The sequence below is a fragment of the Perca flavescens genome, chromosome 20, assembly GCF_004354835.1.
Source record: "Perca flavescens isolate YP-PL-M2 chromosome 20, PFLA_1.0, whole genome shotgun sequence".
Classification (NCBI taxonomy): Eukaryota; Metazoa; Chordata; class Actinopteri; order Perciformes; family Percidae; genus Perca; species Perca flavescens.
Window position 1 is genome coordinate 15,724,385 of NC_041350.1, and position 22,594 is coordinate 15,746,978.

At 39.3% G+C, this 22,594-nt stretch overlaps 2 protein-coding genes across 5 annotated transcripts; one reads left to right on the plus strand and one right to left on the minus strand.

Moving 5' to 3' along the window:
• Window positions 1–659: 659 nt before the first annotated feature.
• Window positions 660–8,031, minus strand: tacc3 (transforming, acidic coiled-coil containing protein 3). The gene is given in 19 exon segments (XM_028565729.1): window positions 660–872; window positions 988–1,108; window positions 1,192–1,298; window positions 1,415–1,575; window positions 1,669–1,712; window positions 1,813–1,880; window positions 2,512–2,640; window positions 2,765–2,846; window positions 3,009–3,139; window positions 3,355–3,413; window positions 3,646–3,808; window positions 3,911–3,962; window positions 4,075–4,373; window positions 4,375–4,793; window positions 4,899–5,357; window positions 5,449–5,495; window positions 5,577–5,704; window positions 6,239–6,404; window positions 7,800–8,031. Coding segments are annotated over 19 exon segments (2,871 nt in total). The 5' UTR covers window positions 7,970–8,031; the 3' UTR covers window positions 660–806.
• Window positions 8,032–10,000: 1,969 nt separating this feature from the next.
• kif15 (kinesin family member 15) lies at window positions 10,001–21,825 on the plus strand. 4 transcript variants are annotated; one of them, XM_028565726.1, is made up of 35 exons: window positions 10,001–10,179; window positions 10,896–11,082; window positions 11,175–11,251; window positions 11,356–11,393; window positions 11,489–11,586; window positions 11,707–11,886; window positions 12,145–12,354; window positions 12,438–12,563; window positions 12,957–13,079; window positions 13,184–13,331; window positions 14,135–14,214; window positions 14,338–14,547; window positions 14,959–15,136; window positions 15,230–15,371; window positions 15,906–16,047; window positions 16,188–16,355; window positions 16,441–16,569; window positions 16,692–16,797; window positions 16,949–17,114; window positions 17,201–17,351; window positions 17,456–17,541; window positions 17,672–17,750; window positions 17,845–17,931; window positions 18,022–18,126; window positions 18,914–19,036; window positions 19,123–19,269; window positions 19,375–19,470; window positions 19,589–19,753; window positions 20,019–20,110; window positions 20,207–20,273; window positions 20,360–20,397; window positions 20,517–20,649; window positions 21,232–21,363; window positions 21,477–21,581; window positions 21,686–21,825. In XM_028565726.1, the coding sequence occupies exons 1-34, from the start codon at window positions 10,106–10,108 to the stop codon at window positions 21,549–21,551; spliced, it is 4,158 nt and encodes a 1,385-aa protein (XP_028421527.1). In that variant the 5' UTR covers window positions 10,001–10,105; the 3' UTR covers window positions 21,552–21,581; window positions 21,686–21,825. The 4 variants fall into 4 exon arrangements, with proteins under 4 accessions (XP_028421527.1, XP_028421526.1, XP_028421528.1 ...); XM_028565727.1 differs by adding an exon at window positions 10,436–10,466 and having other exon boundaries at window positions 10,052–10,179; window positions 21,477–21,825; XM_028565728.1 differs by adding an exon at window positions 10,436–10,466 and having other exon boundaries at window positions 10,052–10,179; window positions 10,899–11,082; window positions 21,477–21,825.
• Window positions 21,826–22,594: the final 769 nt, after the last annotated feature.

Genomic DNA, 22,594 nt, shown 5'->3' on the forward strand with positions numbered 1-22,594 from the left:
ATAACTTCAGTGGCGGTTACCCATTTGAAAACATAAGGGCTGGGTACAGACAGGTCAGCTTTCTTCCTTTGAGCGAGTTGAAGTGTCTGCTGAGGGTGATGCAGAGGGCAGCCAGCAGAGGGACAGAAGTTGCTGGGATGAATGACTGAATAGATAGACACAAGAGCAGTCTCACACAGTGCTTTTTAGATGAGTGATGGCCCCTGCAAGACTACACCGAGTGACCAGCATCTCCACCTCCGCCCCCCCGGACCGCACTACCACCTCATTCAACTCCAATCTAGGTAGGATTTCCTTTCACCATTTAGGAAGTGCATTGTCCTGCCTCTGCGAGTGATGTGACAGGACCCTGTGATTGCGCAGGAAAGAAGGGGAGCATTGTATCAGGTGAGCTCTTGTTTTGTTCTAAGTATTATAGGATGGGGATGAGCTTCGGCTCCAGCCGGATGAGGGGTGAGTGCACTGAATACCTTGGTGTGTTTAAAGTAAAAATTCTACACAGAATAAAACTTTAGGTTTCAAACAACGGTTACTTTTTGATCCATAAATGATTCAAATCCAAAACCCAGATGACAAGATTTGCAAACATTGTGAAGGCAAATACTGCCCCCTAGTGGTTTGTCATCATGCAGAAATTAAAAAAAAAACAAGACAGTCTATAATCATAACAAACTCACTTTATTATTATTTTTTACAGTATAAGAACATTGACAACAAGACAAACTACAAAAAAAAAAAAAAAAACAATCTGGACATCAACAAAAAAATCAGAAAAGATGACAATATACAGTATTTACAAAATGAGCTCAACCCTTCTGGACTTTGGTAATAAGTTCATCACAAAGTTTGGTGAGCTCTTCAGCCTCCTTTTCCTGTATTTAAAAAAAAAAAATTAAGGGAAATTAGAAAAATATGATAACATTTCATATCTTTATCTTCAAGACCTCTGCAAATAATATGCACCATCTAATTTAAATCTTGACTCACCTTCTGGTCCAGGCTCTTCTCCAGTGACTGCACCTTCAGCTGCTCCCGCCGCAGCTGGGCTTGGAGTGCCGATGCCTCAGCCTTGTTCTTGGACCGCACCTCAGCAATCTCTTCATTTGCACTTAAGATGAACAATACAGGTCAGACATGGCAAGTCTCGCAATTTACACTATAGACTATTAACACAGTAGTCAGGTTTCTTACTGGGAAATTTTCTCCTCGGCATGGGCTTTGAGGGTCTGGTAGCGCTGCTCCTCCTTTTTGATCCTTGCCAGATAGTCCTGAGCATAAGCTTTCAGAGTCTCTTCATTCTGGGACAAGGACACAGACATCGGTTTACCAATCAAACTGCCACAGCTTTTGTTCAAACCTCAAAAACGTCATGCATTTGTCGTTTATAACAGGGCAAGCGTTTGCCTTTTCTAACCTTTTTGTAGCCTTCAACAACATCCTTGTACTTCTCCAGTCTCTTGAAAAGGTCGGAGAACGATCTCTCCATGGTGTTCAGGTCACTGGACACTTGCTCCTTCTCCAGCAGGGCCTCCCTGAGTTTCGCCTGAGCCACCTCCCTCTCCTTCTCTTGATCAGCTGGGTACAAGAACATTAAAGCTCTCTCGTTAACACACCATTACCAATAAATTATCAAAAATCCTTAAGACGTGTACATTTATATGAACTTACCCATCATTTTTGCAATCATGAGCTCAAATTCTGCAATTATTTTCCTGTGTGAAAAAAAAAAAAAAAAAAAAAAAAAAAAGTTGTCAAATGTCTTGAAAACATTGAATTAAAATGACAAACTACATTAAACAAACCACAGCTTACCTCATTTCCTGACCATCATCAAATATCTTTTTATACTTTGCGCTCCATTGCTCTTCTCTCTCCTTTGCCTATTTGAGAAAATACACACTTGAAGTTATTCGTTAATAGAAAAGGCCTTTTCCATTTTTATTTAATTTTAAGTCTTGTAGTTAATTTGTGTTTTACAACGTCAAATTTGTACAAAATGGTTTATTTTAAGAGGATATATTTGGGAGCTTGATTCATCACAACTTTGGTTTAAGAATAGTCGACAGACTTGGGGCTATCACTTACATTTTGATGATCACAATTGCTACTGAACTGAATGCTGAAAATGCGGTTGTCATGTTTAAAAAAAAAAAAAAAAAAGATTAACTACTTATGGAATATTGATCTCAGAATATGACGAACGACTCAGCTGACAGGGACAACCTTGGAAGCTAAACAATCAGACATTTGCCTGTTAAACACATTTCTTTGATCTTAGATGCTTGGGTTTAATCCAGAATGCACGGTGGTTGAATCAGATTACTCTAAACTGCTCCAGGGAAGGTTTAGAAAACCACTGAAACCATCATCAACAAGGTCTAGTGTGTGTTCCCCCCCCCAGTCTGAACAAAAGGTTCTGTATTCACCTAGACCTAAGCAAAGAGACTTCAAATGGAAATGTTCTTCCACTGCTGTCATTTGTCAAATCAGAAAACATTGAGCAGGACATACTTCTGCCTGGACCCTGGCGATGGCTGCATCCAGGTCTTTCTGACTGTACTTCAACACTTCAATAATGGAGCCCTCCGTGTTCGCTGGCTGGAGGAAGGGAGGAACGAGGTCCGCAAGGATTGGAGGAGCCTAGATGACAGATTTCAGTGTAAATAAATCAAGTCAGGAGAAGCATTGAATGTCGTTTCCAAAACTGCCACTTATAAAAAGGTTACCAGGCGCAGTCAACGGTGGCATTTGGAGCGTGACTTACTGAGGCTGTAGCATCAAACAGTTTAAAATCATCCTTCTGTTGTCCATGTGCAGTCTTTTCTGCCATCTGTGGATATTCAAGCCTGAGTTGGGGAGAAAAAATAAAACTCACTTGTGATGTGGTCAAAGTAGTTACATTTTCAGACAAATCTCATTTTGTTAAACAGGATCTCCGAAGCGCAACAAATTCAGCTCTAACATCCAGTGACAGCAGCAATCAGAGTGGAAACAGAAGTACGTCATACCGCGAAACAAAGTCAGCAGGGCGAGGGACGTTGGTCTGAGCGACCGGGCCCGCAGCCTTCTTGGGGCTCTCTCTCAGGAGGGGGTCAAATTTAAGGTACAAGGATTGTTTCCTTAATGCAGATTCCTTGAACTGTTGACAATAATAAAAAATTAGGTCGCATTGACAATGAAAATAATTAAACCATTTAACACAAGTCATGGGCACCTTTCCTGGGCAGGGACACTACTTTATACATACATTAACGGAGACGTGTGTGTATTTCAGACCGGTGTGTAATAACATGTAATGTAATTTCCCTTTGCAGGATCAATAAAAAAAAGTTTCTTAAGACGTTAAGTACTTACACGGCTGGACCCAAACTGTTCAAGGTAATCCATTTGTCCATCAAAGTCATTGGCCATGACTAGAAATAAAGATAATAAGGTTAACATGCTTCATACATAATATAGAACCAAGCATTTCCTCAATAGAGAAGTAATTTCACTTCTATGTAATCACTCACACCAAACTGGGTCAACCATTTTTTTTTTTTTTTTTTTTTTTTTTTTAAAAAGACTTAGTTCTAAAACTCCAGGTTAAGGCAACAGAAAAATTAAGAGATCCTAGACAAAGAGATACGTCCAACATTTACTTACACATCGTTCCAGGGACAAACTCGTCATTGAATTCTGACAGGGCGGCCTGGGACTTCTGCTCAGGTTGACACAATTCAGAAAGCTCAGGAAGACTCCCCACAGGCCGTTCAGCTTCAAGTTGAATTCCCATGTCATGGTCAGAATCAGCCTTGTCTTCCGCATTCTGTCAATCCACAATAACAAAGTGTATTTTTGTTGAAACCATACAACCAAGGGAAAGTTAAATCAAAACAAATGTAGTTAGGATTGTATTAAACCGCTTTACTTCTCTTACGGCTGCAGGGTCGGGTCCTGCAGCTAGGACACTCTCTCCAGCGCTACAAAAAGGGAAAAAACATACACACTTAGTGAAATGATTAAGTGCTGCTGGCAATTGAAGTGTCCACTGCAATTAAATGCTTCATACACTCACAGATAAGGTAAACATACCATGCTGATGTTACAGCCTCCTTCTCCATGGGCTTGTCTGGTTCCTCTGGAATCAAAGTTTCCATGAGCACAGGGCCGGATTTCTTACTACACATTGGAGAGTTGTTCATGCTTGCTTTTGTTCCAAATGGATTGAAGTTTGGGTCATCCAACTTGTCAAAGTCTAACGAGTAAGACCCTTTGGGAGCCGGAACATCATCAGCGACACCACTGGCCTCAGGCTTCACTGGACTTTTTGGTGGTTTGACGTCACGCGGCGGATTCCCCTCTTTAGGTTTTTGACCAGGTGGCCTTTTGCCAAATTTTTTTGGGTGGCGGTTTCCGTTTGACCTGGCTGCCATCATCAAAATTGAACTCAAGTTTGACTGGTCCTTCCTGGATTGGGGCATCAGCTGGCTGGGACGTAGAGTCAGCAGCTGGCGGTTTGACAGCATTAGCGGAGTTTGGGGCCACTGCAGCTATGGGTTTCATCTCAGGCTTAACCGGTACCTCTTGAGCCACCTCTGGAATGTCAACAACATTTGTGGATCCATTTTCCTTTATTTGGGTCTCCTCAACAGGTGGGTTAATGTCTGCCACCTTTCTGCCAAGGACAGGGGAATTCTGAATTTTAGAGCCACCGGTTTGGAAAGGATTGACTGCACCAAGTTTGTCAAAATCCAACTGATAGCCGCCTTTGCTTTGTATTGGCATGTCATCATCAGGGTAAGATAACACTTCTGTGGAAAATTCAAGAAGGTCATCATCATCATCATCATCATCATCAATTTCTCAGCATTCAGAGACCATCCAAGAAAATAACTTTGTAATGTTTGATGAATTACCTTGTTTTGGCTCAACAGGCTGCTCAGTGGCATCTTCCACAAAACTGCCAGACACCATTTCTTGATTGATATTTGGAGACATTTTAGCAAGTTGCTTTTCATCAGGTGTGGCAGTGTATGAATCCTGTTCCTCGACTGCTAGGACCTTTGCAACTGTGACCACACTGCTCTCTGTGGAGCTGATGTTGGAGGAGACGTCAACCAGTGAGTTGTCCACAGATTGGGTGAATGGAAGCGTCTCGTCTAGTGCAGATTCTATTTTGGTGGGCTCCTCCAAGATATTCACTGCTTGTGTGTGTTGAGACTCTGTAGGAGGGCTTTCCACAGCAGGCCTTGCAGGAGAAAGGACCATCTTAATAGACCCCAAAAATGGATTGATAGCATCAAGGTTGTCAAAATCCAACTGATAGCCTCCTTTGCTTTGTATTGGCATGTCATCATCAGGGTAAGATGACACTTCTGTGGAAAAATCAAGAAGGTCATCGTCAATTTCTTAGGATTCGGAGACTTCAAAAGACAACTAACTAACTAGCAGCGTTGGATGAATTACCTTGTTTTGGCTCATCGGGCTGCTCAGTGGCATCTTGTGGTAATATCCTATGAAAACAAAAACAGACTTTGTTACTTAAATGGATCATTAAATTGGAGGCATGTTTCAGTATGAGAAATGTTACTTACTTAATTTTATCCAAATTTAACGAGTCCATTGCTTTTGTACACTCGTCCACACTTGCCATCTTGACAGACTTTGTAGGGGATACAATTCTTTTAGTCATAGGGTCTCTTCTTGGAGTCTGAAAACAAACCTACACACCAGTAATTTGATCAGTATCATAAAACTTACCTGGATACTAAATTATACACACAAAAAAAAAAAATTAACAGTATAGTAATATCCAACCCTTTCATCATAGTTATACGTAACAAAAGTTAGTGTACTTTGCAAATGTGTGCTAGAAACATGTCTGAACTGCCATTTTTGTAGCTTTTTCCACCAAAACAAGATTTTGTTTGTTTGATTAGCCAGTTTAAAGTTGTGTAGAGCTATGCTGCAAATTTGTTGGAGAGGGACAAACTTCATATGATCCAAGATTATTATTATTTTTTTTTTTTAAATAAAAAAAAAAGTGTCCAGTGATAAAAGGGGCAACAAAAATAAAAAGATGGATATCAATCTCCCCATCTACCACTTCAGGTTAACAAAGTCTAATAGCTGTAGAAAAGGCTTAACTTGGTGACTGACACACACATAATTTTCAGCCTGGCATCATTACAGTGTGTGAAAAGAATCAAGACGAGAAAGGGGACACAACATCTAATAAGGCATGCTGGTGCCGTACCTTTGTCCCCTTTGGCACAGTCTTGCTGGGCAGGTTCTCAGTCTGACGCAGGATGGAGGGCCTCCCAGTTGGCTGATCCAGGGCAAAAATGTCGTTAATTGAGCTGTTCTGCTTTCCTCCAGGGTAGACCCCACAATTCTCATCATTCTCATCAACAGAACTCATCCTGTAAAAGCAGAGAGACCAACTGTAAGTTACGGGGCTGGAACAATCTGACGACACTTTGAAGGAGGAGTCATCCTGAAAGCTGCAACCGGTTGATAAGACTCTTTTGGTCGTGGGGTTTACTGATGTGTGTAAAAAAGGGACCGGACAGAGAAAGACGACAACGTTAACAGCAGAATCAAGACATAAGTGACTCCGCCAATTTCATTCTGTTGGTAAATCATGTTTGGCACGTACCTATAATTATTATTGGTGTAATACACTCCTTTCTAAAAAAGGTGGAAAGAGAAAAACACTGAACCATGATACCTGAAATTGCAAAGATATTGATGCTACACCCACAATGATGCTGTGTGCTAGGCCGATAGCAGCGTATTGCTGATATAGGTTGATATTAAACAAGTGTACAATGTTTAAGACTGAAACAGCGCTGACATTACATAGTTTCTCCACCAGAGAGCGCTAACAGGTTCATTTTCCAACTGTAAAAATAATCTAGTATTGTTCAGGCTAGAAGATCCCAGATGTGTAGCTAAACTTTGTCTACAGTGGTTTAATATAAAGACATACAAAATGCGACTATAACGTTAGACCTTTTGACATGTTACTATTGAACACGCATGCACACAATGCCAAGGCCCTGGAAGTGACTAACATTAAATGCATTCAGCCATTGTTGATGCCCTACGCTTTTCATGCTATGACTTTAAGTTATGTTGGACTATGAAGGATTTTAATGTTGGTAAATATGTAGTGAATTTAAGTAGGAAGTACACAAATCTCTAAATGTTGCTCCTAAATAATATTACATTTTGACTATGCTATTAATGTTTGTAACGTTATACAAAACGCTTCTGAATTCGCCGAATCACAGCTTTGTCTTATTGAGGTCTCGGGACCAATGTTGTCAACGTTTTTATCAATCCGTTTCTTCTAGCAACTGATACCCAACGTTAACGTTCAAACTGAATGTAATCAGACGGGAAACTTATAATTTATTGTGGGACTCAACGTGGACAGCTAACTAGCTAGTCATAATTTTCAACCAGATAAGAAATTGATAACCGATCAGTTGGATTTGCTAACGGTAACGTTGACATACCGAACGTTAGGCATGCCATAAAATATACTAGCTAGCTAACGTTAACGTTTCCAACACCTAAAAGCTTATTATTAACATAACTAGAGTTGACAGTCAATTAAAAAAAAGCTCTTGTTAGCTAGCTAGCTGTTACTTGAGAACTAACGTTAACGGTAGACCTAGGTAACGTTACTTAGCTAGCTAAACTTAACGTAAAGCGGAAGAAATTAAAAAATGGGGATCACGTTTTATGAAAAAATAAGATCAAAAGGTAAGGCACTAACGTTATCTTATCATCCTGTATTCACCACCTACCTCGAAAAACAGATGCAGTTCGCCGAAATTACAAAGTCTTTCGTCGAAACATTCAACTGCAGGGTGGCCAAGAATAACTGGTGTGCATTTGAAAACCCCTCGCCTTCTTTGGGAGACAACCGTTTGGAATTTAAAGTCTTGAAACGCACCAATAAAATCGCCAAAAACATTCAAAGGAAACGTGCTTCCTGGTTAAGCGGCCAATCAGGCGGAAGAGCGGATGTGATCAAACGAGACCGGCTCTATGCATACGCTATGACTGGCTCGCGTCATCGCCGAAGTAAACAGCGGCGCGTTCGGTTCAATTCATAGACTATTCAAAAAGTCTATGGTTCAATCTCAAAATTAAAGCTGTGCACACAGTGACTGTATATATGAATATCGTATCTATATCTTATATACAGTATGTATATATGGATATCTTATCTATATATTATATAGGCTACAGTCTGTGTGCACATGAATGAGAACGTGTGCACCGTTTTGCTACGGTTTCCGGGTTAAACCATAGACCTCACCAAAGAGGTTTGACTCCACTGTAAATATTATAAATACATATGTCAATGGGTTGAACCAGAGTGATAGAGAAAGACAAGCAACCTGAATGTCTCCAAACGTCAATCAAGGCAATGTGTTAGGCAGTTTTGTAGAAGATGCTCCATTGCCAGCGAATGATTCTTAGACCATTGTTTTTTTTTCTCCAACAATTCAAGATCAATTTTTCCGCATTTAACGACTTTCAACGAAAATAACTTTGTAATTTCGGATGAATTACCTTGTTTGGGCTCATCAGACTGTTTAGTGGCATCTCTGGTAAGGTACTGTAAAAACAAAGACTTGTTTACTTGGAACGGATGCACTGAGGAAGGTGTCGTCCTGGGAGCTGCCCCAACACACTTTTGGTCGTTTAGTTTATTAAGGATCCCCATTAGCTGACGCCTTGACGACCAGCTAATCTTCCTGAGGTCCAAAACTACATTTAATCAAACAATATTAAAACATTTCATAGCATATACAGAAAAAAATTTAAGAAAAAAAAGAAAATAAATAAAATACATGCAACAATATTTTTCTCTCCATGTAAATGGAGAGAAAAATGACACAACGTTAACAGCAGAATCAAGACAAATGTGAGTCTGCCAAGTTAATTCTGGTTTGCACGATATGCCTTTAATTTATATTGGTATAATATAGTTCTTCCTAAAAGGTGGAGAAGAAAAAAAATCCTATATCCACACCTCAACACACGCCGCTGCATAACAGCTGATATTCCTGTTGAATTCACAAACTTGGGTCACTTCATGATTGATGATTGATTGCTTGAGTGTGCCAAAACAAAGGTGATTTGGTCTGTATGGGGCTTTTAAAGCAAAGTAGCAATAAAGGCTGGGAGACTTCTCTTTTTTTATTTCGAGCACCAGAGAAATGTCACATCAAAACAAAATGAAATCCTGTTCAAAGAGACAAAAAAAGAAGAAGTTTATTGCACTGCCATTACAGTATTTGGTTTAAATGCTATACTTTAAATACTAGTGATGATAGTGTTGTTGTTGGTGTTGTGCTCCTTTTGACTATATGTTTTGTTGTGTATGTTATATTAAAACCGGAAAAACACTGAGACAGTAAAGATGTATGTTACAAGTAAAGTTACGAGTCAGACACTGAGCAGTTTAGTATGTGCAAAACATATAATATAAAACTGTTGTGGGCAGTTGTTGAAACCTGAAATATTACAGATTTTTGCCAGTAATTTTTCTCCTCTGCATATATTGACGTTATTAGTCAATGTGTACCATGATGTACCACGTTATACTTTACAAATCAGTGATAAACTGTTCTATTGTGTATAATAAACTTGGGTTTTTACAGAATGTCTTTGGTTTGTGTATGTCCGTTTATCAACCTGGAGGAATGTCATAGACTGACTGTTTAAAAACCTATTTTGACCAATTAGGTAGGACTATACAGCATAACTGGCTTCATGGCTCAAACTCATTTGTACTCATTTGTCAAAATTCTGATGTACAGGCTTATAGAGTTTGAAACGGTGTGAATTACCAAGTGCGTATTAGAAAATTGTGGATAAACAGGACGTTATCTTCAAAAAGAGACATTCAAATGTCACTGTAAACAACAAAATAAAGCCATGATGTTACACTCTCTGCTACACTAGGTGGCGGTATGCACCTTTCACCCTGGTTTGTAGCGACATTAAACGAAGAAGAAGTATCACGTCTATGGGACCGGGACCTGCCCGCCAATTTCGAAGGAAGTAAACACCGTCGATTTCTTTCGTCGACTCTGCTATGAAGAACGTTAATTTTACTAGCTACATAACGTCGAACATTTCTTTTGTCAACAATGAATTCTATTGGGAAAGGTAACGTTACCGCACCAAACATTTGTTCGGTTGGCACATTTATATGCTAACTTATTGAAACTAGAAATTACTATTATTGTGGTAACCTTAGCATCTAACGTTAGTTTAACGTCAACGTTACCTAGCTAGCTATGCGCTTACTATAACCTAGCTAACTGATACTAAAGTAAGTGTATATACACTATTTGTATACAGCTTAAGAAAGCCAAACTTGCATCTAAACAAACGTTCTGATATCTTATAATTTTGTTTATAGGATCTGTCGATTCAACCCAACCTGCTGCCAGGTAATGTAGCTAGCTTTACCTTTTAGAACGATTTGCTTGTTTCATCCAAACAAAAACCGACAACACTGACGTTACGCTACGTTAACGTTACGTGCTAGCGTTAACAAATACGAACTATCTAGATACTAACTAACTAGATACTAACATATTGTCGTTTGTGGTACTCCTGGATCAGGGCTAATACCATACACATGTACGTTAACGTTACACTGAGTGAAGGATGTATGTGTGTGTTTTTGTCTAGGTGATTGTGAGTTTGACTATAAGGTTTTATTGATTTGACTGAGGAGCACAGCAACAATGGATTCACCATGTTCATGTCCTCCAAACTTAATGGACACTGTAGTAACAAACACTTGCCTACTTTTAATGGTGATGTTTATTTTTTATGTTTTTACAAGTGGTAATGGTTTATTTCTGGTCCTACAGTAGTGACGGTGATTCCATCAAAGTTTTTGTGCGAGTACGCCCTCTGACCCAGTGTAGTGGGCTGACCACAGATGGAGATCAGAAGCTATGTCTCACAGTCACCTCACCCAACACCATTCGTCTGCTATCAAAACCAGAACCACGAACCTTTACTTATGATCATGTTGCTGACATGGAAACATCTCAGGTTGGGAGCATACAGTTGTATCATCAATATACCGCTGATATGGATAAAACTGGTCAGTGTGTGCGTGATCTTTATCTGTCATTCTTCAACAGGACTCTGTATTCTCCAGTGTGGCCAAGAATATTGTGGAGTCTTGCATGAATGGATACAATGGTACTATATTTGCCTAGTAAGTGGTCTTGATGTCATTTAAAATATTTTATTGCACAAGCGTTGTGCTTGATGTGCAGCACCCGTACAATTCCTTATTTGATTCCTCTCTTGCTTCTTTAGCGGACAAACCGGCTCAGGGAAAACATTCACCATGCTTGGTGAGCATTCAACTTACTATTTACATTTTGTACTACAAATTCTTTAAGATCCAGCAACAGAATAATTGGGACACTTTTTTTCTCTCCTGCTCTAGGACCATCTGAGTTGGACAACTTCACAGATGAGCTAAGGGGGGTTATTCCTCGAAGTTTTGAGTACCTGTTTTTTCTCATCAACCGAGAAGTGGAACGGGTGAGCTGTAACATTTCATCACCATGAAGATGTTTGTAAACCAATATTTCACTTTTTTTTTTTTTTTTTTTTTTTTTTTTTTTAATGAAGTTGGTGCTTTTTTGTTCTTTTTCCCAAAAGTCTGGCCAGTCCAAGAGTTTCCTTTGTAAATGTTCATTTATAGAGATTTACAATGAACAAATTTATGACCTCCTGGATACAGCCTCAGCCAGCCTTTTCCTCAGGGAGAACATCAAGAAAGGTTTGTTTGTTGAGGGAGCCGTGGAGAAGTTTGTCAACTCGGCCGCTGAAGCCTACCAGGTATACATTCCTTGCTTGTTGTGACTCAGAAGATTATGATAACATTCATGTCCAACTAGTTAGAGGGAATGAAACCTTTATATTACTTTATACCTTGTATCCAGTTTCATTATCATAATGTTAACAAGTCTGTTTCCTTTATTGATCAGTGTCAAATTAGAGTTGAGATCCCATTTAATTGATAATTATTTAAATGCAGGTGAAATCTTAAGAAATATACTGTGGAAGTGTACAGAATTTTTGTTTGAAACCACTTAGGTGCTATCTATGGGCTGGCGTAATCGACGAGTGGCCTCCACCTCCATGAACCGAGAATCTTCCAGATCTCACGCAGTGTTCACCATGACATTGGAATCTAAAGAGTCCGTCAATGAAGTGGTGAACATCCGAATGTCTCAGTTAAACCTGGTAGATCTGGCAGGGTCTGAGAGGCAGAAAGACACACACACAGAAGGTTCCAGGCTCAAGGTGAAGCTTCGTTATTCCGTCTCTAAGAAGTACTACGTTTGAGCCGTTTCTAACAGCTGTTGTCTGCATTGCTTCTCTTTCAGGAGGCCAGCAGTATCAATCGCTCCCTCATGTGTCTCGGTCAGGTGATCATGGCACTGGTTGATGTGTCTAATGGAAAGAACCGCCACATCTGCTACAGAGATTCCAAACTAACCTTCTTGCTCAGGGTTAGTGATTATATATTAAATACAAAATACATCTTGGGTGTTGCTTTGGTGGAGAATGTGTTATGTTACTGTCTATCATTGTGGAGTCAAAATCACTGGAATTATGGCATATGTTCAGCGGCATGACTTACTCTGTAAAATACACATTTTCTTGTTGCCGTTTTTCTACTGAAATTGCTATTGGAACGAGATCGTTGAATAAATAGTGGTGGCCATGAAACGAGGAAGTACCAAACTTGTGCACTTGATATTCAAGTATTGAATTTTGCTTCATTCATTTGTATTCCTGTGCTTTGGTAGAATATAACATTTTATAATACTATATTTAAAGATGTGATTGTACTTTATAATGTGAATAGATATTACGCGCTGTAACAGTTATTGTTATTTCAGGACTCTCTCGGAGGAAATGCAAAGACTTATATCATAGCCAATGTACATCCTGGTTCAAAGTGTTTTGGAGAAACGCTGTCCACCTTGCAGTTTGCTCAGAGAGCAAAGTTGATCAAGAACAAGGTATCTGTTATTTAACACAACTCTATATTGTAGCTTTGACCAAGTTCTGGTGATGTCAAAGAGCACTTAATAATCTCATCCCTGTGCAATTATTGTTTTGCCAGGCCATTATCAATGAAGACACACAGGGAAATGTGAGGCAGTTACAAGCTGAGGTGAAAAAGCTGAAGGAGCAGCTTGCACAGGCTCTAACTTCTCAGGGAGGGGACTATGCCAGAGATGTAGCGCCAGGAGGACCTGAACTCCCCATAGGTAACAATGCACTGAATAAATATATGTTAACCTTAACACCTTCAAAGTAGCATCTTCTTTAAACCATTTGCCCACATTCAACATGTAATACCCAAATGTATTAAATACAGTAATCCGGGCTACTGTATTACATGCAAAGTTATGTTATGTTTTTAGGACTCTACCAAATAATTCAAAGCTTTGTTCATAACGTTGACATTTAAATTCTAAATCAACATTTGCATGCTGGACAGCTTTTTTTGTGTGTCCTTTGAATGTCTATTTCTGTTTAAACACAGCATTTCTGCACAGTTGCAGATAAAGAATACACTAATATTATTAGTATTTGTAGAATTAGATTCCAGTGGTGGTTGCGTAGGATTGTTTCCCACCTGTGTGATCCAATTATTTTCAATAACTCCAGTTTGTTTCTGTCATAGCATAATGTTGCTATAAGCCTAAGGGCATGATTATTATTTCATTATTATTTTATGCCTTTATTGGATTAGCCTGCCGCCTACATGTATTTATGTTTATGAAACTGACAAGTTATATTTATTAATCCAAATTGATTTTAATAATAAAAACACTGATGAATTACATTATTAAAATAGACAATATTTTTGATATTTTTCAAGGATTTATTTTTCAGGCGATGTCAATAAAAATTGACTAGACATTTGAAAGCTTCATTTGTAAAACTCCAATAGAAGCTTCAAATGTAAAAAATAAGACATTCGTTACAGCCCTACATGTTTTTAAACCGAAGTGTTCTGGTATGTTACAAAGTTTAAATCAGCTTTTCTCATTACACCCATCCATAGAAATTCAACATGATGTCTCATATAAAGCAAAGTTTATGGCTGCTATTCGTCTTTGGAGGAAGCGAGAAGAAGAGAAGAGGGTATGGGAAATGTATTTTTTTTTTCTTCTTTTTTTGCGTTGTCATTTTTTTGTGGAAATGATGCTGCTGTGAGGAAATACTGTTGGCAAAGGGAAACTTACAGTAATGTTTAAAAACACTTAGGTGCTGCTCGAGAAAGTGGCTCAGCTTGAGGAGGCCTGGACCCAGAAAGACAAGTTCATCCATTCCAGCCGAATGATTGTCCGGTTTCGAGAGGACCACATCTATCGCCTTGAGAAAAAATTGAAGGCAGGCCAAGGCTTACTGTCAGACAAGGAGTCTCAGACACTGATTGACCAGCTGAAAGAAGAGATCAAGATCTTAAGAGATCAGGTACAAAATCTAATACAATTTAAACACTGCCTAACCCACTGATGATGACTGCATGTTGCTGGCTCGACTCGACTCGCCTACATTGATGTGGTACTATCTGCAGTGGATAAAAAAATTGAGAAAAAGCACCTGGTACCAAAAGTGAGTCAAGTTGAGCCGAACCACGCAGTGGAAATGAGGCATGTGTGTATAATGTGTGGATACACGGCTACTGTGAAGAACTTATAGTTCAGCTGTACAAAACGTTTTTTTATGTTTACATTATTTATTTCCTCTAAAATGTAAGATGGGTTTCTTCATAATTGCTTACTCTGAAAGGCACAGTAGAGTTACATCAGATCCTCTGTATTAATTCTTTTCTTGAAATCTGTTCAACCCTGTTTTTCCATGTACACAACTCTGCCCTATTAGGTTGAACATCACCCAAAAATGACTCGATATGCAGCGGAGAACTTCAGCCTCAGAGAGGAGAACCGTCAACTTCGTTCTCTTGAATCAGTGGTGAAAACTGAAGAGGCTGCAGTCCAGGTTGCTGCTGAGCTGGAAGAGGCCTTCCAGAGGGCTATGGAGACAGACGGACTCACAGAGAGTAAGATAATTATCAGCTTCATCAGAGAAAAGGCCAAGTAAATGTATTATGCTTAATCTGTATGCATGTCAATAAACTCATGTTGCTCCACAGCTCCAGCAGCTTCTTCAACTCCTGTGCCTGTAGATGCTGTCTCGGCAGCTACAATTGAGAAGCTGAAGGCTCAGCTGCTTCAGAAACAGTCCGACTTCACAGGCACCTTTCAGGCCTTCAAAGAGTACAAAGAAGTCACCAAGTAAGGAGGTTATTTAAATAGGAAAACCACTCTTAAACCAAATTCACATGGGCTTTATTCAGAAAAGCTTAGCAGATGTTTAGGAATAGCAAAAGAAATAATATTCCAATGTCTTTTGCCTTCATGAAATCTGGTAGAGCACCTTCGTGAACACACAGTTTACATGGTTCTTTTAATGGACAGATTTATTTTTCAATAACTGCTGTCTGTACAGTGAAATGAGGCAAAATGTATGTAGGAGTTAATACGGTTTTATAATTAGAAAAAGAAAGTTTCCTGACTTACACTTGGGCTGGTTAATTTGGAAAAACAATATCTTACTGTGTTTCATATATTTAATGATAATAGTATTGTCCAGCTCTGATTTCTAGCTTCAGGAACAAACTGATAACTAGAATATTTTTTTATTTATTTTTAAAAAAGTATCTTGTAATCTTAATGAAATATGCCATTTTTAATGCAATGCCTTTACAGACTTATAAAGTCAGTTTTGCTGCGCTTAATGTGGTTTTTGAATGGTGCTTTGTGTTTTAGGAAACAGATATCTCAGCTGGAGTCTGAAAAAAGATACCTTGACAAGTCCAACAGGCATTTGGAGAACATTTTGGAAGCCACAAACGCTTACAAAAAAAAGGAGGTCTCTGAGTTGAACAGAATTCACGTTGAAACTATAAAGGTGAGTGGATGTTGATTTGTATTCAGATTACTGTGAGCAAACCTCTCTATATTCAGTATATTTTCCTTCGTTTTGCAGATTCTCTAAAAAGCTTCGTGAAAATGAATTATCTTTTATCCTTCAAATGTCTATTATACCAGATTCTCACCACGCCCACCAAAGCATACAACTTGCGGACCCGTCTCGTGCCTCTCTCTAGCCCGGACCACCTGAACGGGACACGCAATAGTGCAGACAACATTTGGACCGAGTCTCCTCCTTCGGACATGGCTGAAATGGCCTTGACTGAGGAACTCCGTCAAGTGCAGGTACACCAATGTGGATTATCCTGCAAATGTGTGTACAAAAAACACAAATTGTTATTGTCTCATACGTTCTCTAATTTCTCAACAGGAGCAAGCTAGCCATGTCCAGACACAGTTTAATGAGGAGGAGCTAAAGAACAGCAAGCTGTTGCAGCAAATTGCAAAACTCGAGGAGCAGATCGCTGTGATTTCACAAGAGTCTGACCGCAAGGATGAGGTAGAATTTCCTCTTGTTCCTCATTTACAGTTCTTATTGAATTGCAATGTCATGTAAAAAGTATTTCATTTGATGTGGGTTAACTTTTCCGTGTTCCTAATTGTTCTTTACACCTGATGCAGCTGCTTTCTTCTGAGCGAGCTAACCGGAACAGGGATCAGCTCAACCTGCAGGAAACTGTCAGCGAGCTGCAACAGAGCCTTCAGTCTGAACAGCAAGCCGCAGAAGGTGAGGATCTGGTGCTCCTCCTGCGTTGTTGTGTTTACCTGTTTGCTCACCTGCCTGGACTTTCGCTGGTGTTGAACTTGGAAGTTTCTGTGAGATGGGAGGTAGGGACAAGAGTACCAAGGTGATGACTCTTTCTTTACCCTCCTTTCAGTGCTGAGGAGTGAGATCCGTGATCTGCGCTTGGTGCTGCAGTCGTCCGATAAGGAGCTGGCCGCTGTGAGGAATGAGCTAAGCGATGGCCAGAGTCAGCAGCAGAGAGAAATGAGCCAGCTCTCTAACAGTCTGATCAGCACACAGCTCCAACTTGACAAAGTCCAGTAAGCATGAACTTAATACCTCTGCACTGTGGCACTTCTTGATCTGATGTGTTTCTGTGCCCACAACTACCATGTCTTCATTCCAGGCTGGAGTGGGAGCAGCTTCTGGAGCAGCATCGGACACTGCAGGATTCATTTGACCAGCTCCAAGCTGAGGCAAAGTTTGAGGCTGATCAGGCAAGACAGCAGCTGCAGGACAGGCAGCAGGAGAATGATGCACTGAAGACACAGCTCCTGGTTAGTGAACTCATAATCGCAACTATGGCCATTTTGTATCTTGAAATGTCGTCTGTGATCTCTTAACTGCCTGTATTTTCTATTCTTTTTTTTCTGTTCTGTAGGAATTAAATAATTCTTTGCAGACTGAGCATGAGCACACAAGCACCCTGATCTCTCAGTTAAGAGAAAACAAAGACAGTACATCAAAGTGAGTGTGTCCACAGCTTTCTCGTTTTTTTTTTTTTTTTTTTTTTTTTTTTTTTTTAAAGAGTTGCTTACAGTTTTCAACATTTAAAATAACTTTTAGTAACATGAGTGACCTTGGTGTGTTCCTTCAGAGAACTTATTGAAACGGTGGAGCAGAATACACAGCTTAGAAAACAAGTCTCAGACCTGACAGTACAAAATCAACAACAGGTCAGTACTAAGAATAGCATGCATGTTTGAAAATGAAATTTTCCGTAATTGCATCTTAGAAGCTAAATTGGGTTGTCTGATTTCTGTTTTGAAGGCATCCAAAATTGTTGCCCTTGAGCAAAATGTAAACTCTGCCAACGAAACGATAAAAGGCTTAGAGCAGAAGATTGAACAGGACAAAGTAAGTGAATATTTCTCTCAGTTATTATCCTTCAAATACAATTGCAGTGTTTCGGCTATCATTCTGAATCCCACCTGTGCATTTGAACAGGATGTTGTTTTGGATCTGATAAACCAAACCAGAAACCTCCGCAATGAGCTGAGCCAGAAGGACCAGACCATTACCGACCTGTCAGGAGAAATCAAAGACATCACAGTATGTGACTCCTCCATCTATTTCACCCTTTATTTGTCTTAAAGTGGTTACACACCAACCAGACGGCCGACCCTTGGCAGAAAAGCCAGTGGAAATGATCGCGTCCCCGAGGTCCAAAAAACTGCCTCGGGACACACTGAGGCAACACCAACTTGAGAAACGTAATACGTCTTCATAGCAGCAGGCGGCGCTACTCTGTATTGTTGCCCAAGAAATGAAAACCGGCAGTTGATTGGACGAACGCGTCACATGGGTTTGTTTTCTCCGGAAATTCAAAGCCAGACTGTCATGACGGCTCCTTTAGAATACGATCTCATATTGTACTAAAATAGTTCACTGAAACATGTTTCTGAAAACATTTTAAGCGAGAAATAGGCCATGCAGTTGCTGAATCTGTCTTCATTTCAGATCAACAAAGGTCAGTTTAAAAGATTTTCGTCAGATTTTGAGAGACTCTAGTCACGCTCATTCCGCTCGCCATTTCCGGGTGAGTCCCGACTGCCCTGCCGCCGACTGAACATGTCAGGTCGACCAAAATGAACGCTGACAGCCCCCCAGACTGACGACGGCACGGAACACACCGAACAGATTCAAGTCACTGACCTCGCCAGACTGTCCAACGGCCGATAATCGGACCCGTGTATCCCGAGATTTAAATAACTTCTTGTTTGCTTCAGTTAACTTTACTCTACCGCCTCATACTGTAGATATGTTTGTTTGAATCAGTTAGGGCATTTTTATTATTATAATAATAATAATAATGATGATGATGTCATTGCTCTTTCAGGTTAAGAACAATGCTGCCTGCCTTGAAAGGGAGGATATCCGGGAGCAAAACTCTAAGATGCAGGCAGAGATCTGTGACCTGAAAGAAACTTTAGCTAGGCAGCTAGCATCCGACAGAATAGAGGTAAGTTTGATCATGTTAAACAACTCTGTCCATACATTTTTGTATGATTATTTTGTAGATATAATGTCTGTCTGTCTGTCCCTCAGGTGGAGGTGTTGCAGGACGAGGTTGTCTATGCCACTGAGGAGGTTGAGAGACTCACTAAGGTCTTGGATGAGCAGAACAGCCTCCTCCAAGCATCTCAAGAGCAAACCGCCCAAAAGGACCTCATGATAGAGAATCTACAGCAGAAGGTGAAATTTTTTTATAATCCTCAACACTGAGCAAACAAATAACCAGTATGGTCAAATAAATCCTTAAGGACGACATTTTATTAAAATTACTCACTTTTCTACCAGGTGCAACAACAGCAAGAAGCCGTTGAAAGAACTATCAGAAATGGAAGTTTCAAACCCCACCTTGAGCTGACAGTCACACCTAAATCATTACCTCGGGTAAGACTTGTCTGTGGTTTATTTGCACTTAAATTCTGCATTTGCAAATAAAACGTGTGGTGTGTTTTTGCAGTAAGAAATACAACAATAATCTAATCTTTTAGTTCTGTCTCTCAAGACACCCTGCACTCCAGGTAGTTTCCACAGGGACCTGAACCAGGTGCTAGAGAGCCAGGAGAGGGAGCTGGAGAATCGACGCTCCTCCATGATGACCATGGAGGTTCTTTTAACGGAGCTGAACGCTGAGAGAGCTGCCAAGAACCAGGAGATCCAAAGGCTTAAGGTATATCTTTGTGCAAAAGTCAAATGAATCTATAGGCGCTCATCACTGGACAAACACATTCATTCAGTATGGTTATAGTACACTCTTCTAGTTTAGTGTCTTCATTTTTTAACAAAATTTAAAAAAGGTTTCACACACTGCATTAAAAATGTTTTTATTATTTATTTATTTTGAGTAAATGCAACGACATACATTTTCATGGCCTTTACATGTCATTTGACTTCAAAGTCCATTAATATTGATAATGTGATTTCACTGTCCTCAGATGCAGCTGACTGAGAAAGATAAGGTTCAAATTGAGATCCAGACTTTACTTGACCAGTTTTACACCAAGCAGAGCCAGCAGATGCATAATGGGTTGAGTTTATTCTTCCAGTCATTCAGCCACTATCCTAAAAATACATATTGTTGATTGCATATATAAGATTAATAATGTTGTCTTGTAATTTTCAGGGAGGAGTTGAATGAAGCCATCAACCAAACCATACTTAAAGAGCTACAAGAGGAGAGATCAGAGAAGGTTTGTATTTTTTTTTGCTGCTGATTTTTTTTTTTTATGTATTGAATAATCAATTTATAATTTGTTTCTATTTCATTCATTAACAGAGCAAAATAATGCAGACGTTGTCTGACACTCAAAAAACGTAAGGACTTGTGGTTAAGTTAAATTAATGAATCAATGTTTTGTGATTGCATGTTATTCTGGTCCTTCATGAATGCTTGACATTTGACAAGTTCTGTCTATCTTTGTGCTGTGGATTAGACTGCAAGCGCAGGAGTCGATGTTGGCCCAGTCTCAAACCTGCGTTCAGGAGCTGACCAATGAGCTCAGGAACCGCTGTCTAGAGTTGAGAGAGCTGAGCCAGAGGATACAGGATGAGGAGAGACTAATCCAGGTCAGAGGAGTGGAGTAGATGAGAGTACTTTTCACCTAAGAAAGCATTTTGCTATGATGTAGCTTTCAAGGATGAATATAATAGACTCCTGGCAACATAGCCAGTATCTGAAATTTGGTATACATACTATACTACTGTGGAACTGCTAATGAGTTCCTGTTTGGGGTTGGTCAATGATCTTTTACTCTGGAAGATATATATGATTACGAGTATGATTACGAGAACAAGGTGACACAATGTAATGAGCATGATACTAGATAGTCTGCCATCTTTAATGGGCCGACAATGTGGACAGTTGCAGATTCCACCATGAGACTTTTTTGATGAGGACATTTCAGGCCCATTTGGCGGCCGTGTAGAGTTCTACTCTGGCATTTTTGTGTGACACTAAAATTCAAAATGATTGGTCTTAAGGTGACCTGCATGAATAACTGCCAAATGTAACACTGATAATAACTGCTTAGGGCTGCAACTTATTTTTTTATTTATAGATGAAATGTTTAGTGTATAAAATATTAGAAAATGGTGAAATGATGCCTGTTATTTCCTCAAACCTTGTCAAAATCGTTGCCATAATAACAGGAAAACGAGGTTCTCCGTAAGCAGAATGTTCAGCTGTCGGAGGAGAACGGAAAACTTGTGGGTCATAAAAACCACAAACAGAGGATTGAATATCTGGTGAAGCTGAAAAAGGACAACACCAAGCTTCAAGAGGTAACTAACATTTCTGCTATAATCAAAGGATATTTCTCTTTGGTCATGTACATACTGTCAACACATCACATCAATCAACTTTTGAATTTTTTTGAATTTATTTTGTTTTAAAGGAAAATGAAAAGCTCAGAACGGAGATTATCTTAATACGAGACAGCGGTGGATGTCCGCCTCTGGAGATGACATAAATCCCTGATTCTTTAATTGTTTGAATGGAGGTGAATTTACATCTTTCCCAGTGAAACAATTATATGTATATTTTATGGTTTCAAGTACAAAGGCATTGTGATTCATGATTGTTGTTCATTCTTTTTTCATTCAGGGAATGTGCAGTCATGATTTTTCTCATGACTTGTTCATAATATTACACCTCTTACAAAGTTCCCTGGAGGCATACTGTACTATCATACTGTACCTTTACATTGATCTGCTATTAAAGCAGCATGGACAGACAAACTGTGACGACTGTAGTCGAGCTCCATCCGTCTGTTTGGTTTCTTTGGATGTGCATTAGTACGCCTAGGAAAATTGTTCTCAGGCTACATTGAAGTTACAACAATGCTAAATATAATCTTAATGTGAAAACTGAACATTTGTGTTCATACTTATTTAGGTGCCTATGTCTCATGCTGTGATTGCTGACTGACCATATGAGTTGTATCCATGGTAAAAGATTTGTTGTATTTTAACCATTATAGGTGAGGTGTGTATAGCCAATGTCTTTTAGCATAATGAACTTTTCCTTTTTTTTAAATAATTAAACTTTTTTTTTTTTCATATTTTGTGGTATTGTTTTCTGAAAAATGTTATCAGTGATGGGAAGTACATTTATTCAAGTGCAGCACTGAAATTTTGCGGTAATTCTGCTTTATTTCCATTTTCCACTTTTGTTAGTCCGCTAGATTTTATATACAAATACGTTCGGTTTATAACATATACTGCATTGTTCTAGATTAAACTGCCCAACACTATATTAAGTATTTTAATAGTTAATTTGCTCCACCTCAGCCAACTATAACACTAAAGTACTGCTTGCATAATACATCAATAATAATGATGATCCAGTCATATAATAATATAAAATGGATAGGGGCCATTTTGCGAAATGAGTACATTTACTTTAGATTCTTTTGCTATTACTTCTAATTATATTTTGAATGCAGGGCTTTTACTTGTATACTTTTATCGTGGGGTACTTATAATTTCCTAAGTAAATTATTGGGATACTTCT

Excerpts from the sequence above, each read along its gene's own strand:
- kif15 (XM_028565725.1), top strand. The coding sequence starts at position 10,106 with ATGAAGAACGTTAATTTTACTAGCTACATAACGTCGAACATTTCTTTT. Across the intron at positions 16,356-16,440 it reads AGGAACTCCGTCAAGTGCAG|GAGCAAGCTAGCCATGTCCA; the intron begins GTACACCAATGT and ends ATTTCTCAACAG. Across the intron at positions 19,754-20,018 it reads AGGAGATCCAAAGGCTTAAG|ATGCAGCTGACTGAGAAAGA; the intron begins GTATATCTTTGT and ends CACTGTCCTCAG.